Source organism: Falco rusticolus, chromosome 13 (genome assembly GCF_015220075.1).
Source record: "Falco rusticolus isolate bFalRus1 chromosome 13, bFalRus1.pri, whole genome shotgun sequence".
NCBI classification, from domain to species: Eukaryota; Metazoa; Chordata; class Aves; order Falconiformes; family Falconidae; genus Falco; species Falco rusticolus.
This window is the reverse complement of record NC_051199.1, coordinates 19,826,740-19,844,609: the sequence shown is the minus strand read 5'-3', so window position 1 is coordinate 19,844,609 and position 17,870 is coordinate 19,826,740. Positions and strand designations below refer to the sequence as shown.

Sequence of the window (17,870 nt, the reverse complement as noted above, 5' to 3'; positions counted from 1 at the left end):
ACCGTTGGTGGACAGGGGACCCCCGGTTGGGGTGCACCTCCTCAGGATACAGCCCCGCAGGGGGAGGACACACACACAGGACTGTTGCCAAGGCAATTGCGCTCCTCTGGTCTCCATGGCAACTGCTCCCCTGGACCGCTCCCCATCAATGCCTGGCTGCAGTTGCCCAGGCAACCTACGGGCTCTCCTGGCTCCTGCGGCTTTGGGGCACCCAGGATTTGGGGGTGGGGAACAGACAGACATGACTGTGCTTGGCAGGCCACTGGAAGCCAGAAGGCAGCATTGGGGTTGGGGGAGAATGATGTGCCCCCTCCCTGGGGGAGTGGCCCCCTTTGGTGCCAGTTCGGGGCTGGAAGCTTGCTTGGGGCAAAGGTGCCCCTGTGGTGTTGCCCTCAGGGCTCACAGCCAGCTGTGATGCCCTGGAGCACCCAGTGAAGCCTTCTGGAACTCCCATGGATTTTTGGGCTGAGGTGTGTGGGGGCGGGGGGGTCCCTTCCTTCACCACCACCACCATCCTCCCCCAGTCTCTCAGCTCAGCCTCTTCGCTATGGCAGCACGGTGACTGATGCTGCAGAGTGAGCAGTGGGGCCGGGTCCCCCCCGGAACCAGGCATCCCCCCCGCAGCAGGAGGGATTTCGGGAAGGAGATAAATACCAGATGGGAGAGGGCTGGGCTGCCAGGAACACACTGCCCGCGTGCCAAGAGCTGCTGGCGCGAGTGGGCGCATGGGCCGGGGAGGGTGGGGGGTGCCTGTGCTGCTGGAGACTGCTCGCCTTGTTCCCTGGGGCCCAGCAGCCAGCCAGGGATGGGGACAGCTAGAAAGAGACCTGCAGCCACCTGCTCCCCTCTGTCCCCACGGGTGCTAAGGGTCCCTGGGGCAGGGAATGCATCCCCTGTGCTGGAGGCTCACAGGGAGGCTGCCACCACGTGCATCCCTCCTGCCACGCTGTACTGGGGCACAGCCCTACCCTATACCATGCCTCGGGTCTCTGCCACCCCTGGGAGGCCACCAGCCCCGCAGTGGCCTGGACACACAGACCTCGCTGAGCAGCCCTGCCTGGCACTGCTCTGGGCAGCAGCGTGACTCAACCGCTGAGACCGCCAGCCAAAGTCTTGCTGTGCCAAACCACTCGGCACAGGGGCTGCCCAGCCGTGCCGCAGCGCCTGCGCCCCAGGACGAACCTGCTGTCCTGTCCTGTGTCCATCCCCCCTCCGATTTTCAGTCGGGAGCAGGACAGTGGGGAGCTCACAACGCCTGTGTTGAGCCCTGCCCAGCCTCCCTCCCCACCACCCAAGGCCCAGGAGGGATCCAGCTGTCCTGCCAACTGCCCTCCCTCCACATGGTCCCCATGGGTGCCAGCCCATGCCCATGGCCCCCACCCATGCCCCCCAGGGCTGCCAGCCTGCTCCTGCCTGCCTCCTTGTCTGTTGTCATGGTGACCAGAGATGTGGTGACAGATGAGGATGGAGCCTCACACCTCAGCAGGGCTGTTCTTCCGTTCAGCGGGGTCGGCATCCCCCATCCTCCTGCTCTCCCCTCACCCCAGCCCTGTCCACGGACCCCCCGTGAAGCCCCAGCCCCAGGCAGCATGCTGGGGGTGCCCCATCTGCTCAGATGCAGTCCTGGCATCACTGGGGCCACAGCTGTGCCCTGGGCAGCTCGTGGAGGGATGGGGACAATGCCATCCCCCTTCCACCTGCCCTGACTTACAATCGGAGCACCCCTCTCCTGAAGCCAGACTGTGCACAGGGACAGGCAAGCCCATCTCACTAGTACCTTCCTCCCTGGGAAAGGTGCTGTCCCTCCAGGGAGAGATTTTTTTGGCCTCATCTTTCCACATCAGCAGCAGCAGGGACAGCACAGGGCAAGGAACACACTGCTCTTGCATGGTTGCCCTGGGCTTACCCACAGCACAGCTACTGAGCAGGGTGCCTGTCCCCCAACATCTCCTCACTACAGTGACAAGGGCCACCACAGCCATCAGCAGGCATGGCCATCCCACTGCCAACACCCAGCCTGTGGCGTTTCCGCTCCCCCAAAACACCCATGAAAGGAGGTGCCTGACTACAGCACAGGTAGCATGTACAGCAGCATCCCCACCTTGGCTTTGGCTACCGAGAGCGACAATAGCCAAGGCTGGACACATTTTAACCTCGTCAATGACCTTCACCAGTCCCCTGTGCTGCCCTGGGGATGGGGGCTTCAAGACGGCAGCAGTGCCAGCAGCTCAGTGAGGCTCCCCAGGCCACGGTTACCACTGTTGCAGAGCCATTTCATATTTCTTGCAGGGATGGAAGCAGCACAGCTGAAGCCACCCATGCTGGCCTCCAGGCACACCCCTGCAGCCCCCAGCCCTGTGGCACCAGCCCCAGCACCCCCAGCCCCAGGTGGTGGCTCCCAGACCTGTAGCAGAGAAAGCCCTGAGTCTGGTGGCTGATGCCTCCTGCCTCCTCCAGGCTCCCTGTCATCCAGCTGCTGCCTGTCAGACCACCAACTCCACCTCTGCCAGGCCTCAGGGACCAGCCGGGGTCCCATCCAGCCCAACTCCAGCTGCCCCAGGCGTCCCTGCAGAGCCTGGGCAGGATGTGCTCTACCACGAGGCGCTTGTGCACACATAGGGCATTCCTCCACTGTAAAACCGCTTGAAGCACCAGTAGCTGCACAGAAACACCTCACCTCCATCCCAGCACCCGGAGCCAGCACCCAAATCCCCACCAAGGGTTCAGGACCTGCGTCCAGCAGCATCCAGCTGTGGGGCTGGGTCACAGCAGGCACCAGCGGACTCCTGGAGCATCACCCAAGACCAGGCAGTGCAGTGCAATCTCCATCGCCAGCCCTGCTCTGGCTGGGAACCTGGCTGCGTGCCCCCTGCCCTATGCCCACCCCAGGGGGATCACAGCTCGCCCCCAGCCCCTTGCATCACCTGCAAGGTGCCCCACCTCAAGGCCTGCAGCCCTGGTTGAAGGAGCCAGGGCAGAAAGAACCACCTGCTTCCCACTGCCACAGCCCCTTCTACCCGCTGGAGCCGGCTTTGTGTTGGACAAAAGGCTGCAAAGGAAGCGAGAAAGGAGATTAGGTGGCTGCTAAAAGGCGGATAATGAAGGTGGGATGAGAGCCAGGGGAAGGAGGGTGTGTGGTCTGGCTCACCACGGGGGATGCAGCCTGCACTGGCAGGGGTGAGGGTGGGGTCCCTCCTGCACGCCCCTGCCCACCCAGCCACATTCACATCCCTAGTACCCACTTGACCCCCATCCCCAGGGATGCACCATCCTTGGGGAGCCAGAGACTAGGGACAACCCAAGCAGGTGCAGTGCCCAGGGCCACAGTGCTGCCCTGTCCCACCTACAGCCCAGCTGTGCTGGCATGAAATCCACCCCTCCTCCTGCCTTGGCTGGGCAGAGGGTCCCCCGCCACCCCCAAACCCCAGCCAGCCCCACAGAACCCCCACCCCACAGCCAAGCCAGGCAGCTCCCCTGGGTGCAAGGCACCGTACAGATAGATACAGGTGCAGGTGTGGGATAAGGAGGGCCATTCCCAGGGTGACCCCTCACAAGCCTCTCCCCAGGAGCCTGCCAGGCTGGAAACCCTCCCAGAGTGCAGCACCAACCCCGCTCACATCCCACACAGCCCATCTGCTCCTCTTCTCACTCACTCCCGGCCCCGCGTGTGCCATGGCCTGCCGGTCCCTGCCCACGGGCAGTGGCACGTGGGCTTGGCGATGGGAAAAGCAGGCCACATCTCAGCGTGGGCCTCTTGCCTATTTTCCCAGGTGCTTTTTGCAGGAGCAGAAGCTGTCACATGAAAAAGTTCAAGCTGGTTCCCCAGCAAAAGCAGGAATAAAGGCACTGCCTTGCCAGGAAAGCAGGCACCACTGCCCCATCCCTGCTCTGGGAGGGAACAGCAGGGACCAGTGCTCTGCAGGGCAGGGCACAAAGCAAAAGGCATGGCTGGGTCTTCCTGAAATAGAAGTACCTGCCCTCTTGCTTGGACCAGCCCAGCTGATGCTCTTCTACAGCACCTTTCAACCAGATCCCAGGCCGTGGAGATGCTGGCATGGAGAGATGGATCACAAGGCTGCCTGTAAAACCCTATTCTTGCCCCCCTGAGGCACCCAGAGAGAGAGTCTCATGGGGTTAGTATGGGGCTGGCAAGTGATCTTCTCACACAGGGCTCTGGTTTTGCTGCAGCTCAGCACACCCACACAAGCAGCGGTGCCTGGATGTGAGGGAGCAGCAGGAACAGGGCTGCCCCATGACAAGGTGGTCCTCCCCAACCAGCCACAACCACCAGCATCATCCCCAGGTCCAGGGGCCAGCCAGGTCCAGGGGCCAGGCCTGTACCCACAGCTCAGGCAAGAAGCAGCGGTCCCAACCTGAGCTTAAATAGTCCCCCCAGCCCCAGGTGACCAGGGTGGGGGGTGTGTCCCAGGTGAGGTCATTCAGGGCTACCGATGCCAATTAGTGCAATCCCTGCCCTGGCAGTGGAAAATACAGGATGAAAGGGCCAGGGTGGGTCTGGGGCAGGGGTGTGCAGAGGGGACACAAACAGGGCTTTCTGGGGGCACTGGGGCCACGCTCATAGGTCTCTCCTTGCTGACCCATGGCAGGTCCCTGTGGGGGATAGCCCTCCCCTTTGTCCACAGAGAGCCCCAAACCGTGGGGTGAGGGGTGTCCCCGGGCACAGTCCCCACATGGGCCACACTGATGGGTACCTGCAGAATCACATGCCTGTGGCCCCCACAGTCCTGCAAATAGTGATGGGCACACATGTACAAACACATGCACACATGTGTGCAGGGACTCACATATGGGGGGCCAAGGGGACTGGCAGGGGCTGGTGGCTCCAAGGGGGGACGCCAAGGCTGGGGAAAGGGCTGTGGGGGGTGCTGCCTCGATGGGTGCTGGGCAAGAGGCACCAGTGGGGGGCTGGGGACAATTGGGATGGGGAGACCCGGGCTGGGAGCTGGCCCGGGGTTTCTGGGGGGCTTGAGCCTGCTGGGCTGCAGGAGGCTGGGAGCTGGGTGAGGGATTTTGAGCGGGTTGCTGGGGGGTCTCTTTGACATCACCTGGGTGCGCCGGGAGGAGGTCCCGGCTGTGCCTGGTGGTCCTCGGCTGTGTGACCCGGAGGTGTCCGGCCGTGCCGAGGGCTCCCCGCTCCCCTGGGGCACCCCGTGCTCAGGGGCACCCCCGAGCTGGGGCGACGGCCCCGGCGAGGCTGCGCGGGGGGGGACCATCCTGCGCTGGGGACGGGGCAGGGGCTGGCGGGAGGGTCCCCATCTCAAGCGGGCTGGCGCCGGGCACCGGCCGCGGGGCTCCCTGTCCCTGTCCCGGCCGGGCCGGGCCGGGCCGCGGCGCTCCGGAGCCGCCCCCCGCCGGGGGGGTCCCCGCTCCCCCCGGATGCATGACTTCATCCTTCCGCCCGGGTTTCCTCCCCGCCGCCGCCGCCGCCGCCGCAGACCGGCTCCCGGCTCGGCGCGGCGCGGCTCGGCCCGCTCGGCCCCGCCATGTCGCAGGTGCTGCCCTACGGCGAGGACAAGGTGGGCCGCTACGGCGCCGAGCCCGAGGCGGGGGAGCTGCCTTTCAGCTGCCGCCTGCAGGACACCAACGCCTTCTTCGGGGGCAACCAGGGCAAGCGGCCCCCCAAGCTGGGACAGATCGGCCGCGCCAAGAGAGGTACCGCCCGACCCCCCGCCTCTGCCCACCCCGACCCCCGCCTCAGCCCCACGCCATCCCCGGCGCTACCCCACGGCGTCCCCGGGACCCCCGCGTCTGCCCTGCAGCATCCCTGGCATCTCTGACCCTGGCTCTGGCATCCCCGGTGCTGCCCCACGGCATCCCCGGGACCCCCGCATCTGTCCTTGTATCCCCGGCTCTGCTCTGGGACACCCGCATCTGCCCTGCAGCACCCCTAGCATCTCTGACCCTGGCTCTGGCATCCCCGGCGCTACCCCATGGCATCCCCGGGACCCTTGCATCTGTCCCTGCATCCCTGGCTCTGCCCTGGGACCCCCGGTTCTGCCCTGCAGCATCCTCGGTACTGGCCCTTGCATCCCCAGCGCCGCCCCACAGCATCACTGGGATCCCCGATTTTGCCCTACTATCCCCGGCTCAGCCCCACGACATCACCGGGATCTGCCCTGCAGCATCCTCGGCACAGCCCCACAGCATCCCCGGGACACCCGGCTCTGCCATTGCACCGACGGCACTGCCCCACAGCATCCCAGCCGGCACTGGCTCTTACATCCCCAGCATCACCCCACAGCATCCCCACTAGCACTGGCTCTTACATCCCCAGCGCTGCCCCACAGCATCCCCAGTACTGCTGGCACTGGCTCCTTACACCCCCAGCGCTGCCCCACAGCATCCCTGGGACTCCTAGCTCTGCCTTGCATCCCCAGCACTGTCCCCTGGTACTGCCCCCAAAATCTCCAGCTCTGCCCCACATCATCCCCAGCACTGCCCCGCACCATCCCTAGGAATCCCAGCTCTGCGCCTGGCACCCAGCACTGCCCCAGAACCGCAGGCCCCCCTCCCCCTCAGCTCCAGACACCAGCGCTGTCCCCCCAGTGCTGCCCCACAGCCCCTGCAGCCCGGGGCTCCCCCGGGGACTACCCTGCAGCATCCCTGGGACTGCCCCTGGGACTATCCCCAAGCATCCCTGGAGCTGCCCCCCAGCACCTCTGCAAGTGCCCCTGGTACCCCCCAGAACTGCTCCTCAGTACCCCTGGGATTGTCCCCACATCCCCTCGGGCTGCCCCCCATCATTCCCTATAAACAAGCCCCCCCCCCCCCCGTCATCTCCAGGAACTGCCCCCATAGCCCCATAAACCTCTCTCCCTCCATGTTCCTGCCTGCTGCAGAGACCCCCATCAGCAGCTGCTGGCAATGCTGATCAACAAACACCCACACACACGCTCCCACCCCCTCTGATTTACTGTCCCCCCAGGACTCCATGAACCTGTCTGTGTCCTGGCCCCCCAGCTTTACTACCTGACACAGAGACACACACCCCCCCCCCCCCAAAATCAGCAGCTCCTCTGCTTCCATCAAGACCCAAACAGATACTCCCCCTTCCCCTGCGCCCCGATCTGTCACCGCTGATCCTCCCTGATGCCTTGGGGACCCCTGAGAATGGCCCCTGCCTTCCCCCTGCAGCCTCCACCTGTTTGGGGGACCTCCACAAGCAAACACCCCTCATTGAGCTTCAGGGGCAAAAGCGGGGAACAGAGTCCCCCCCCAGCGCAAATACACCCCAGGCTGCTCCACCTGCCCCCCCTCTGCGGTGGTGGTAGCTGGGTTCAGCAGAACCCGCTGGGGGTGATGGGTGGGGGGATTCTCCCACCGTAGTGGTGGTGGCTGCTCTCCCAGTGATACTGGTGATAGTGGGGGGGGGGGGTATCTGGCCAATCCACCCCCAGGGTGGTGATTGGGGGGGTTGCTGACCACTCGGTAGTGATGTCGGGAGGGGGGGGTGTCTGTCCTCTGCCCCTGGGGATGACAGCGATGGGGGGCTCTGCCCAGCCAGTGATGTTGTTGAGGGGGACGGGGGTCTGTATAGCCCCTCGATGGTGGTGCTGATGGGAGTCTGTCCAGCCTCCCACTGGTGATACTGATGGGGGGGGCTGTTCAGCAGGTGATGCTGAGGGGGGGCTCTCTGGAGGGGGATGTTGAAGGGGCCTGTCCAGCCCCAGTGGTGGTGCTGATGGTGGGGGTCTGTGCAGCCCGCCGTGATGACGGGGGGCTGTCCAGCTCCCCTGACGGTGATGCCAACGGTGTGTGTGGGGGTGTCCTGCGCAGCGGGTGATGCTGACAGGGGTCTGGCTGCCACCCCCGCCGAGCTGGCGGTGCCCCCCCCCGCTGGGTCATTACCCATTCCAGTCCTGTTGCTCTCATCAGCGCCTGCCGCAGAGAGGAGGGGGGGGTCCTTCCTGGTCTGTTCCTGCCCCCCCTTCCCCAACCACCCATCCAGAAGGAGCCTGCTGGCTGCAGGGGGGATGCTGCCCCTACCCAAGCCGGGCTGGGGGGGCGATTCCCCCCCCTCCCCGCCATCGCACCCGCCCGAACCCCTTTGTCCCGCTCCTCAGCATTGGGGGGCACAGCTGGAGCCCTGGGGGGGGAGGGGCCGGGGCGGGGGCAGCGGCTGGGTGCAAGTCCCCTCGCCCACGGCCCCCCGCCTGTCCCCGCAGTGGTGATCGAGGATGACCGGATAGACGAGGTGCTCAAGGGCATGACGGAGAAGTCGCCGCCGGGGGTGTAAACCGGGACCCGCCGCCAGGACCCGCCGGCCGTGCCCGCTCCCAGCCCGCCCGGCCCCGCATGCTGGCTGGGCTGCCGAGCCGACGAGGAGGGGGAGGCCATGCCCGTGCCCCCCCTCCCCGGCCCGGAGGGGGTTTCTGCGGCCACCACCACCACCACCCACCCCCCCCCACCCCCCCCCCCGAGCCATGCACTTTACCCCTCCGCCTCCCCTGGGGCTGGGACAACCCGCCCAGCCCCCCCACCCTGGGCAAAGACCCCCCCTCCTCCCCGGGGGGGGGTAGTGACCTCCCCCCCCCATCCTCCTTGGCGGGGGGTCCCCAAATCCCGGGGCAGACCCGGCCCCACGAGCAGGGGGGGAGCGCTGCTGTCCAGAGACATTTTTTGCTCCATCGTTTTTTGCATGAGCTTGGTGGCCCGGGAGCCCGGTCCTGGGGCCGAGGGTCAGCCCCACCACTCCGGCACGCTTCTTTTTAAACAGAAACTCCTCATATTTGTATTTTTATATCCGAATCTTTGTTAAAAACGATCTGCTGACGTTGAGATGTCGAAATAACCGCATCGGGAAAACAAACAAACAAACAAGAAAAAAAAAAAGGTTCATATTTTTTTCCATAAGAAAAAAAAAGACAAAAAAAGAAAAAACCGAGGGGGAAAAATAAAGGGGGGGGGGGCGAGAGTGATGGAGGGAGTGCAAGGAAAGCCAAAGGAGGGGGGAGGGGAGCGGGGACCCCCAGCCTGACCCCCCCCTCCGCTGGCAGCAGGACCGGCCAGAGGGTTTGGCAGCACCATCGGCAACCACAGCGTGTCCCCCCCAGCAGCACTGGGGCAGAGCCCACCGGGGCTGCGGGTGCCAGGGGGTCCCGGTGCTGCCCCTTGCTCGAGGGTGTGGGGCCGGGGCAGGGGGGGGGGGGGGGAAGTGGGGAGGGCAGGGACCGGCCTGAGTCGTTGTTTTTAATTTTGTACTTTAATTTAATTTTATTTTTTAAGAAGCTTCTCGGGGGGGTCTGATGTGCATGAGAAACTCGTCATCTTTTTCAATAACCTACGAGTGGCATTTATGGAGACAACGACGCAAAAAAACACAACAAAAAAAACCCCAAACAAAAAACAAAACAAAGGGAAAAAAAACAAAAAAAAAAGGAAAAAAAAAAAGATACTTGTGTCATGATGTTCTACGAATGATCCATTGTAAATTTAAATGCCATTTTTCACTGTACTGGTGAACAAAATGCAATGAATAAAATACATTCATGTACCGAGGCGAGGCCGCAGCTGCCTGCTCCTTTCTATCCCTCGCAGGCGCCAGCTGGTTTTTGGGGTGCCTGCGGATGGGGTGGCATGGCGGGGGTGGGGGGACTGACCCCAGAGTCCTTCGCCAGCTCCCAGCGTGGGGGGAGCCACCGGCTGACCCACTTACGCCTTTCACCAGAAATAGCAGCCCAGCAGCTCACACCTCTCTGGTATGTTCCCGCTGTCCCTCTGAGGAGGGGTCCCCTCTGTTGCCCACGCTGGGGGCGGGGGTTTGGTGCACAAAGAGCCCCTAGGGACACCCTGGTGGCACATGTGCACCCACCACACTGGCACCCACATGCAGCCAGCCCTGCCAGCAATGGCATGCCCATCACCAGCCCCGGCACACGTGTGTCACCAGCCCTGGCACACACATGTCACTGGGCTGCTGGCCCCAGGCATGGGCAGACACAGGCCAGGCATGTTTGGCACATCGGGGTTGTCACCGCAGCCAGGAGCAGGGGGACAGGGGCAGACATGCCACCCTGCCTGCACACGTGCCCCATAGTGCCCCCAGCCCCACACTGGCACATCGCAGCCTGGACCCCTCGCTGCCCGGCTGGTGCTGGAGGGTGACAAGGACACAGTGCCCTTGCACACCCACATGGCCAAGGTGGGTGGTCCAGGGGTCCTGGTGCAGGAAGAGGCAGGGGGGCAGCAGGCACCCCCCCCTCATCACCCTGCCCCCTGCCCCCCCCATCCTGCCCCCAGCCCAGCTGGCTGGCCGGGGGGGGGGAGGCAGGGAACCACTCCCCGCAAGATGGATGGGTGGAATTAAACCCGATTTGGTTTCATTACCAGCCGCAAAGCCCCGAGCTCTGGCTGCTCTCCAGCCCGGCGAGGGAAGGGCCAGGAGGGGGCACAGCATCACCCGCTCCCCGGAGCATCCTGCTGTCCCCTGGGAGAAGGCCAACCCCCTCCCCCCCTTCGCCCATTACTCACATCACTGGGCAGCTTGCGGGGGGGGGGGGGGCACGCACTGGCTCCCTGTTCCCATCCATGAGGGTGGAGCAGCTTAAGGCTTTATTGGGTGGGGGGACACTGGGGAAGCCCCCCCGGGTCACAGCTGGATGGCAAGGAGATAGTCCTCGTCGTCATCTGGGGGAGCAGAGGGTGGGGGGGGGGCAGGGGGTGGGGGGGGCTGGTGCAGCCGGCGCCCCAGGGCCAGGTCGTGGGGGTCCAGGGGCTGCCCCTTGCGCATGATGTAGAGAAAGTAGTGGAAGGTGCCGGTGTCCCCGTCCCCGCAGGCGGTGTGGCGCAGGGACCAGCCGAAGGCCTCCTGGGCGTAGTGGGGCTTGCGGAAGTGGGGCTGGGCAAAGGTGATGGAGATGAAGCAGCCCCCCGGGCGCAGCACCCGGCTCACCTGCGGCAGGAGAACCACCGGGACGGTGTGGGGGGACACAGTGAGGTTCACCCCCTCTGGCAGAGATAGCCCCATCCCCAGTGATCCCCCCTCCAGCCCATGGCCCCCCCAAATCTCCTGCCCTAACCTTGCAGTTTCTCCCTCTCCCCCACCCCAAGACACCCTCCACAGCTCTGACATGTCCCCAGACTACCCACAGCCCAGCAGCAATGAGGAACAGGGGTACCCACACCCCACCTCTCCCTACACCCCAAAACCCTTCACCCCCATCCCCAGCAGACAGCACAGAGACCCAGCCTTGGGGCTGGGAAAGGCTTCACCCTCCTGGGCACAGCCCCCCCCCGCCCCCCCGCCAAGCAGTGCAGAACCCCCATTCCATCACCACCCCCCTCCCCAGGGCACCCAGTGCTACATCCCTACCAACCCCCAGCATCTGGGGCGGGGGGGGTGTTGGGTTGTGTGTGTTTGGATGTGAAAGGACTCGACCCTTTTAATCACCATTTTCTCCCCGCTGGAACTAAGCCCCCGCTAACAGGATGGAAAAGAACATCAATTTTCTTGCTTGGCTTTATCCAATGTCAAAAGGCTTTTATGGCCAGCGCTCGCGTGCTCGGCATGCAAAGGCAGCGCCCGGGGCGGGCGGGTGGCCAGCCCCCCAGCTGCCCCCCCCGCAGCACCCTGCCGCCGGCAGGGACACCCCCAGAGCCCTCCCAGGCCAGGGCAGGGAGCCACTGCGGCAGGGAGAGGGCTGGGGCCAAGGGGGGGTTCCCGAGCTCTGGTTTAATCCTGCTGGGAAGCTCCATGGCTCAGCGCTGGCTGGGGCCAGGGACACAGAGGGGACAGGCAGCCTGTGTGTGTCCCCCGAATGCGGTGGTGGCTTTTGAACAAGATCTTTAGTGGTTTTGGCCAGGAAAAGGGGATGGCAATTCCCTGTATCCCCGCCCGGCACCCAGCTCAGCATCCCTCCTGCAACGCGCCAGATGCATCCGTCCTGGAAAGATTCCACAGCCTCCCAACCGACAGGCACAAGGGGTGTCCCCGGGGGCTGGGGGCAGGCAGGGATCTCCTGCTGGAGCCCAGCGAGGCATCCCACATCCCCACATCCCATCCCTCCTTAATAGAGCACTAACGGCCGTTGCTTAGAGACCGGCACAGGAAACCTTCCCATCCGCCAGCCGGTGCAGGGGGGGGCGAGGGGGCTGCTTCTCCCTCCGGCACTGTCCTCCCCGCCCCATTGCCCCCGATCACTGGGACAGGGGTGTCCCTGGGGCATCCCTGCGGGCAGGGCAGATTTTTGGGTCTTTACATCCCCCCACAGGGAGAGCAAGACAGAGGCTGTGAAAACCCTGTGTCTCCCCCCATCCTGGCGAAGGGGGATGGGGGTAAGGAGGAAGGTGCTGGCCACGGCCAGACCCCTGTGAAGGGACCAAGTGGGTGGGAAGACCTAGCGAATCCCTCTGGGAATGATGAGAGTGGGGACCGGCTGCGGACGGAGGCCAGCACCCAGCAATGCAGGGGGAGGGCAGGGATTGAGCGGGGGATTAAAACGGGGGAAAAAAAAAAAAGGAAAAAAAATAACTAAATCCTCATCATTTGGCCAAATGACAAGGACAGGCAGCAGTGCTGGCCAGGCAGCACCTGGATGGCAAGGACAGCCCCACGGGCTGCAGCACCTGGGGTCCTGCTCCCTCCCAGGCTCGGTGGGGGAAAGAGCAGAGGCGGGGTGGGGGCAATAGCCACAAGCATCCCTCCCAGCAGGCGCAGCAATTAATTATCCTTGCAGTTATTCCCGCAGGGCAAGGGAGACTGCCAGGACCCACACCTCCATGCCAGGGCAGGTTCAATCAGGCCCCTGCCTCCTCCACCACCAATTAATCGTGCCCAGAGGCATCGCCCATCCCCATGACAACGCCAGAGCCCTGTCGATGCTGACGGGGGTTGCCATGACAACCCTGGATCGGACAATGGGGACTCCGGCAAACGAGATCCTGCAGTCATCACCTTGCCCTGGGCAGGCAAGGCCACCTCAGTGTGTGTCCCTGGGTCCCCTCCGAGCACCCTTGGGTGCTCCTACAGCCACCCATGCCGGGATGGGGCCCATTTTTACTGCCCCATCCCACCATACTTAGAGTGCAAATAAAGGAGGTGGTCACTTAGCATCCCAACACGGACCCATAGCCGCCAGGGATGCACCCTGCTCCATCTGCCGCCCTGGGGAGAGGGTGATGGGGTGGGTCCCCCACCCCCAGGGGTGCGGGGAGCCCCTCAGGTGCCCCTTTGCAGGATTAGCAGCAGAGGTAGCACCAACTGCGCGGGGCACAGGCACTGGCTGGGGGATCCCCAGGGAAGTAGGATGGTGAGGAGGTGCTCTACACCCCACAGCCCCTCAAAAAGGGGATGGAGCCCACCTTGTGACCTCCTGCCCCGCTGCCCACATCCCGTACCTCTGCCAGCACCCGGTGCATCGCGGCGGCTGCCTGGGGTGAGACGTCCCACGGGTCGGTCTCCTCCACCATCAGCACGTCGAGGGTGCCCTTCTCCAGCACCACGTCGAAGGTGGCGTCAGGAAAGGCCAGGGCACGGATGTCCATGACGGCCCAGCGCAGGCCAGGGCAGCGGGCGTAGCGGGCACGCATGGTGTCGATGCAGGCCGGGGAGAAGTCGATGCTGGTGACGTCGGTGTAGCCCAGCTCGTGCAGGTCGTGGCTCAGGGCGCTGTTGCCGCAGCCTGCGTGGGGCACGGCTCAGCCGGGGCTCGGGGTGCCCATGGCAGGGCTGTTGGCACCCAACCCCCTGCCCTCAGACCCAGGGAAGGGTGAGGATGGGCTGGGCAGCTAAATGGGGAGCAGGCCATGGCCTTGCCGCTAATTAGTGTATGCTGGGCTAGTTCTTAATTACCCCCTTCCGGCAAAGGGAGTGCTTTGGGGTCCTGGCCCTGCAGGACCACAGGGTGACAGTGGCCCCTGCGCAGGGGATCCCCCCCAACCCCCGGTCTGGGGCAGGATGTGCCGGTGGCCCTGCAGGCACTGAATGCAGGGGAGGGGTGCGGGGGATCCCCAGCTCTCCCCCCGGTGTGCGGTGCTGCAGTAGCTGGCCGTGCCCCCAACAGGGCCAGCGCGCAGCATCTGGGGGAGCTTAACCGGGGTGGGGGGACAGAGGAGCGCCCCCCCCGGGGGTGCAGCACCCTGCCCAGCCGGTGCCGGGCCGGCCCCAGCGGGACGCGGCGCCCCCGGTGCGGCGGGCACAGGGAGCGGCCCCGCGGGGGGGATCCCGGGGGGGATCCGGCGGGGGGAGGGCGGGCGGATTTGGGGGCTATTAAGCGCAGCTGGCGGCGGCTGATCCGCTAACAGGATCGGTGATTACACCCGCCTAATCCCGGCCGCCCGGCGGGAGTGAGCCCGCCCGCCCGGGGCACGGTGGGGCGGCGATACCGGTCCCCGCGCGCCGCCCCGGGAGCGTAGCCGCCCTGCCGGGCCGGGCGCCCGGTGACCGGTCCGGTGCCACACCGCCCCCTCGCGGCCGGTGCCAGCGCACCCACCGGCGGCACCCCCCCAGCGCCGCCCGCCCTCCACCGGGCACGTACCGAGGACGAGGATGCGGTCACCGGGGCGCAGCTCGGCCTCCAGCTGCGGGAGGAAGCGGGACAGCCCCCCCAGCCACTCCCGGGGCTCGGCGCCCTCCTGCCGGTACAGCGCGTCCCAGAAGCGGCGCTGCCGGTAGCGGCGGTTAGCGGCGGGCGCGCGCCGCCGGTCCATACCGGGCGGGGCGGCGGGGGGGTAAGCACCGGGTGCCACGTGCCGCCCGCGCCCCCACGTGCGACTTCCGGCCCCGGCGGTTGCACCGTCCTGAGCGCTCCGGCCGGAAACACGGCGCGGGGCGGCCATGGCGGCGGGGCGGGGGGCGGCGGCGCTGCGGCGGGCCTGGCGGGAGCGGCGGGCGGCGCTGCTGGAGCCCAGCTACACCCCGCTGGTGGCCGCCTGCCTCTGCCTGGCCGAGGGCGGCGTCAACCTCTGGGTCATCCGCAGGGTCCCCTGTGAGTGCCGGGGCCCGGCCTGGCCCGGCGGCGGGGCGGGGGGGCCTTGTCCGCGGGTGGCGGAGCCGGCCCGGGCCCGGCAGCGTGGGCCGGTGCGCCTAGCAGTGGCAGCTCGGCCCCGGGCTGGGCCGCTGCGCCCCTGGGGTGACGGGGCTGGGGGGTCCCGCTAGCGGGGTGACAGGGCTGCCCCCGGCCCGGGTGGGTGACAGCATCCCCGGGCTGGGGGGCCTGGAGCCTCGGCTGACAGGCAGGCGGGGGGCGTAGGGGTGGGTGGGGGGGTGGGGGTGGGAGTTCCCCCGCGGTGTCCCCAGCCCCGCTTACCCCTGGCCATCCCCACAGACACCGAGATCGACTGGAAGGCCTACATGGAGGAGGTGGAGGGGTTTGCCAACGGGACCCTCGACTACACCCAGCTGAGGGGCAACACTGGGCCGCTGGTGTGAGTGACGGATGGCCCAGCTCCCCGCCACCGGGGGGGCCCGGCGGGCACAGGGGGGTGGCAGGGCCTGGCCCCTCACTCCTGTCTCTCCGCAGCTACCCTGCCGGTTTCGTCTACATCTTCCTTGGCCTGTACTATGCCACGGGCCGTGGCAGGGATATCAGCCTGGCGCAGTACCTCTTCGCTGGCCTCTACCTCCTCAACCTCCTCCTGGTCTTCCGCATCTACTGCCGAACCAACAAGGTAGCCCAGGGCCAGGGGCCTCGCTGGCTGCCTCAGGGCCTCCTGCTCTGCTGAGCCCTCGCTTGGGCAAGGCGGGCTGGGTGGGCCCTCAGGGCTGGGGTCTGAGCCTTGGAGAGGTTCAGTGGCTGCCGGGGCTCCAGGACATGCTGCTGATTGCCTTCCTGTCCCTCTGTCCCCGGCAAGGTTCCCCCGTATGTTTTCTTCTTCATGTGCTGCGCCTCCTACCGCATCCACTCCATCTTTGTCCTGCGTCTCTTTAACGACCCTGTTGCCATGGCCATCCTCTTCCTGGCCATCAACCTCTTCCTGGAGGAGCACTGGTCCTGGGGCTGCTTCTTCTTCAGGTGAGGGTCTGGGGGCGGGGTGGGGGCTGCCTTCCATGGCAGGCTGTGAGTGTGAGCCAGCTCGACCCAGGGAGGAGGCCGCACGCTGCCCAGGGGCTGCCTGGGCAGCCATACAGGTGCCTCCAGCGGTAATGCAGCCTCCCGCTCAGCCTGGCTGTGTCTGTGAAGATGAACATCCTGCTCTTCGCGCCCGGACTTCTCTTCCTCCTCCTTCAACGGTTCGGTCTCCTCGGCTGTATCCCCAAGCTCTGCATTTGTGCTGCGCTCCAGGTGGGTCCCTGCTCACATCAGCTACAGGGGCAGGCTGGCATCCCCATCGGCAGGGGGTAGCAGGTAGCCCTGCCTGCATCGAAGCATCCTGCCCGGCTGTCCCAGGGTCTGGAGACCTCTGGGTGTATGTCTCATGTGGTGCTGGGATTCCTGGGAGGTGGCGAGGGTGACAGAGACCTAGCTTACAGCTGCTGTAAGGGTGCTGACGTGTCTCTGGCAGGTGGTTCTAGGGCTGCCCTTCCTGCTGGTGAACCCTGTGGGGTATCTGACTCGCTCCTTTGACCTGGGCCGCCAGTTCCAGTTCAAATGGACAGTGAACTGGCGCTTCCTCCCAGAAGAGGTTTTCCACAATCGGGCTTTCCACGCCATGCTGCTCCTGGCTCACCTGGCTGGCCTGGGGCTCTTTGCAGTCCATCGGTGGCACAGGTGAGACCTGGGGTTCCCCATGGGTGCTGGTCCCCATCGGCCCCCATGGTGTAGGGTACAGGTCTGCAACTCCCCTGCCCCCACGATGCTGCAGTTCTGGGGTTGCGGGTGGGAGCTGGGGGGAGTTACTGTTCTGTTTCAGGGAGCGCACTGCGCAGGCGTCGTGGCTCACAGGAAGGTTGGGGTGGGAAAGACTCAGCAGCTGAGATCAATGTTTGTGCTTCCCCCTGAGGTCCAAAGAGAGCATCCTGGCTCTGCTGAAGGATCCTGCTGAAAGGAAACATGCATCCCCTCCCTTGACCGTCAACAATATCCTTTGGCAGGGTGGGAGGTGGGTGGAGAAGGCAGGGCAGGGCAGGGTGGACCTTGGGCTCAGCATTTGCAAACTCCCAGTGCTGCAGTGCCGTCAGGACCAGCGTGTCCTGGGGGAACAACCTGTGCTGTACAGCTGGGGAGCTTTTGCAGGATCACACTTCCAGCCTCCTGTGTTTGTCCCCTTAACGCCAGCGCACAGATCGTCTTTGTCCTCTTCTCTTCCAACTTCCTGGGTGTCTGCTGCAGCCGCTCCCTGCACTATCAGTTTTATGTCTGGTATTTCCACACGCTGCCCTACTTACTCTGGTGCAGCCCTACCTCCAAGCTTGCCCACATGCCCAAGTATGTGCTGCTGGGGAGGGGGACCTCCCATCTGCTGCGGGGTATGGGAGCGAGGGGGGCTGGTGTGTCCCCCTCCCTGCTGACCCCCAATTTTCACCCCTGCAGGGTGCTGCTGCTGGGCATGATCGAGCTCTGCTGGAACACCTACCCCTCCACAGTCTGCAGCTCTCTCTCCCTCCATATCTGCCATGGACTTGTCCTGCTCCAACTCTGGTACGGCACGGCCCCCCCACCAGTGCTACAGACGCCGGCACCGAGCAGGAGGCCCACAGCCATCTCCAAGAAAGCCCAGTGAGAGTGTGGCTGGCCAGGTGATGGGAACTGGCCTCTGGGACTGCCCCTTCTGCTCACTCTTTCCCCACCCAGCTCCCAGGCTGCCCCCAGCCATCCCAGGAGGGTTGTGAGCCCTGGAACTCTGCAAAGGGGGCAGCGTGGGGACCCCCAACAGGCAGGACTTCACCAATAAAGGGGGCTTTGTGTGCCCTTCCCTGGCCGCAGCGTCTTCGTGCCGTGACAGTGTCGGGATGGCCGTGCCTCAGCCTGCTC

The 17,870-nt window shown here is 65.3% G+C and overlaps 3 protein-coding genes across 4 annotated transcripts; 2 read left to right on the top strand and 1 right to left on the bottom strand.

The window, feature by feature from the left end:
• The first annotated feature begins 5,400 nt into the window (after positions 1-5,400).
• CAMK2N2 (calcium/calmodulin dependent protein kinase II inhibitor 2) lies at positions 5,401-9,339 on the top strand. Its single transcript, XM_037407595.1, has 2 exons — positions 5,401-5,673; positions 8,187-9,339. The coding sequence occupies exons 1-2, from the start codon at positions 5,505-5,507 to the stop codon at positions 8,255-8,257; spliced, it is 240 nt and encodes a 79-aa protein (XP_037263492.1). The 5' UTR covers positions 5,401-5,504; the 3' UTR covers positions 8,258-9,339.
• On the bottom strand, positions 9,244-14,719 carry EEF1AKMT4 (EEF1A lysine methyltransferase 4). Its single transcript, XM_037407594.1, has 3 exons — positions 14,496-14,719; positions 13,357-13,640; positions 9,244-10,912 (listed from the first exon to the last, which is right to left on the bottom strand). The coding sequence occupies exons 1-3, from the start codon at positions 14,665-14,667 to the stop codon at positions 10,610-10,612; spliced, it is 759 nt and encodes a 252-aa protein (XP_037263491.1). The 5' UTR covers positions 14,668-14,719; the 3' UTR covers positions 9,244-10,609.
• Positions 14,720-14,779: 60 nt separating this feature from the next.
• ALG3 (ALG3 alpha-1,3- mannosyltransferase) lies at positions 14,780-17,817 on the top strand. 2 transcript variants are annotated; one of them, XM_037407592.1, is made up of 9 exons: positions 14,780-14,945; positions 15,285-15,384; positions 15,480-15,627; positions 15,811-15,971; positions 16,121-16,241; positions 16,462-16,667; positions 16,900-16,976; positions 17,180-17,324; positions 17,430-17,817. In XM_037407592.1, exons 1-9 carry the CDS (start codon positions 14,795-14,797, stop codon positions 17,617-17,619), a joined length of 1,299 nt encoding a protein of 432 aa, XP_037263489.1. In that variant the 5' UTR covers positions 14,780-14,794; the 3' UTR covers positions 17,620-17,817. The 2 variants fall into 2 exon arrangements, with proteins under 2 accessions (XP_037263489.1, XP_037263490.1); XM_037407593.1 differs by lacking the exon at positions 14,780-14,945 and adding an exon at positions 15,066-15,143.
• The last annotated feature ends 53 nt before the right edge of the window (positions 17,818-17,870 follow it).

Excerpts from the sequence above, each read along its gene's own strand:
- CAMK2N2 (XM_037407595.1), top strand. The coding sequence starts at position 5,505 with ATGTCGCAGGTGCTGCCCTACGGCGAGGACAAGGTGGGCCGCTACGGC. Across the intron at positions 5,674-8,186 it reads GATCGGCCGCGCCAAGAGAG|TGGTGATCGAGGATGACCGG; the intron begins GTACCGCCCGAC and ends CTGTCCCCGCAG.
- EEF1AKMT4 (XM_037407594.1), bottom strand. The coding sequence starts at position 14,667 with ATGGACCGGCGGCGCGCGCCCGCCGCTAACCGCCGCTACCGGCAGCGC. Across the intron at positions 13,641-14,495 it reads TGACCGCATCCTCGTCCTCG|GCTGCGGCAACAGCGCCCTG; the intron begins GTACGTGCCCGG and ends TGCCCCACGCAG. Across the intron at positions 10,913-13,356 it reads TGCACCGGGTGCTGGCAGAG|GTGAGCCGGGTGCTGCGCCC; the intron begins GTACGGGATGTG and ends CTCCTGCCGCAG.
- ALG3 (XM_037407592.1), top strand. The coding sequence starts at position 14,795 with ATGGCGGCGGGGCGGGGGGCGGCGGCGCTGCGGCGGGCCTGGCGGGAG. Across the intron at positions 14,946-15,284 it reads GGTCATCCGCAGGGTCCCCT|ACACCGAGATCGACTGGAAG; the intron begins GTGAGTGCCGGG and ends CCATCCCCACAG. Across the intron at positions 15,385-15,479 it reads GGCAACACTGGGCCGCTGGT|CTACCCTGCCGGTTTCGTCT; the intron begins GTGAGTGACGGA and ends GTCTCTCCGCAG.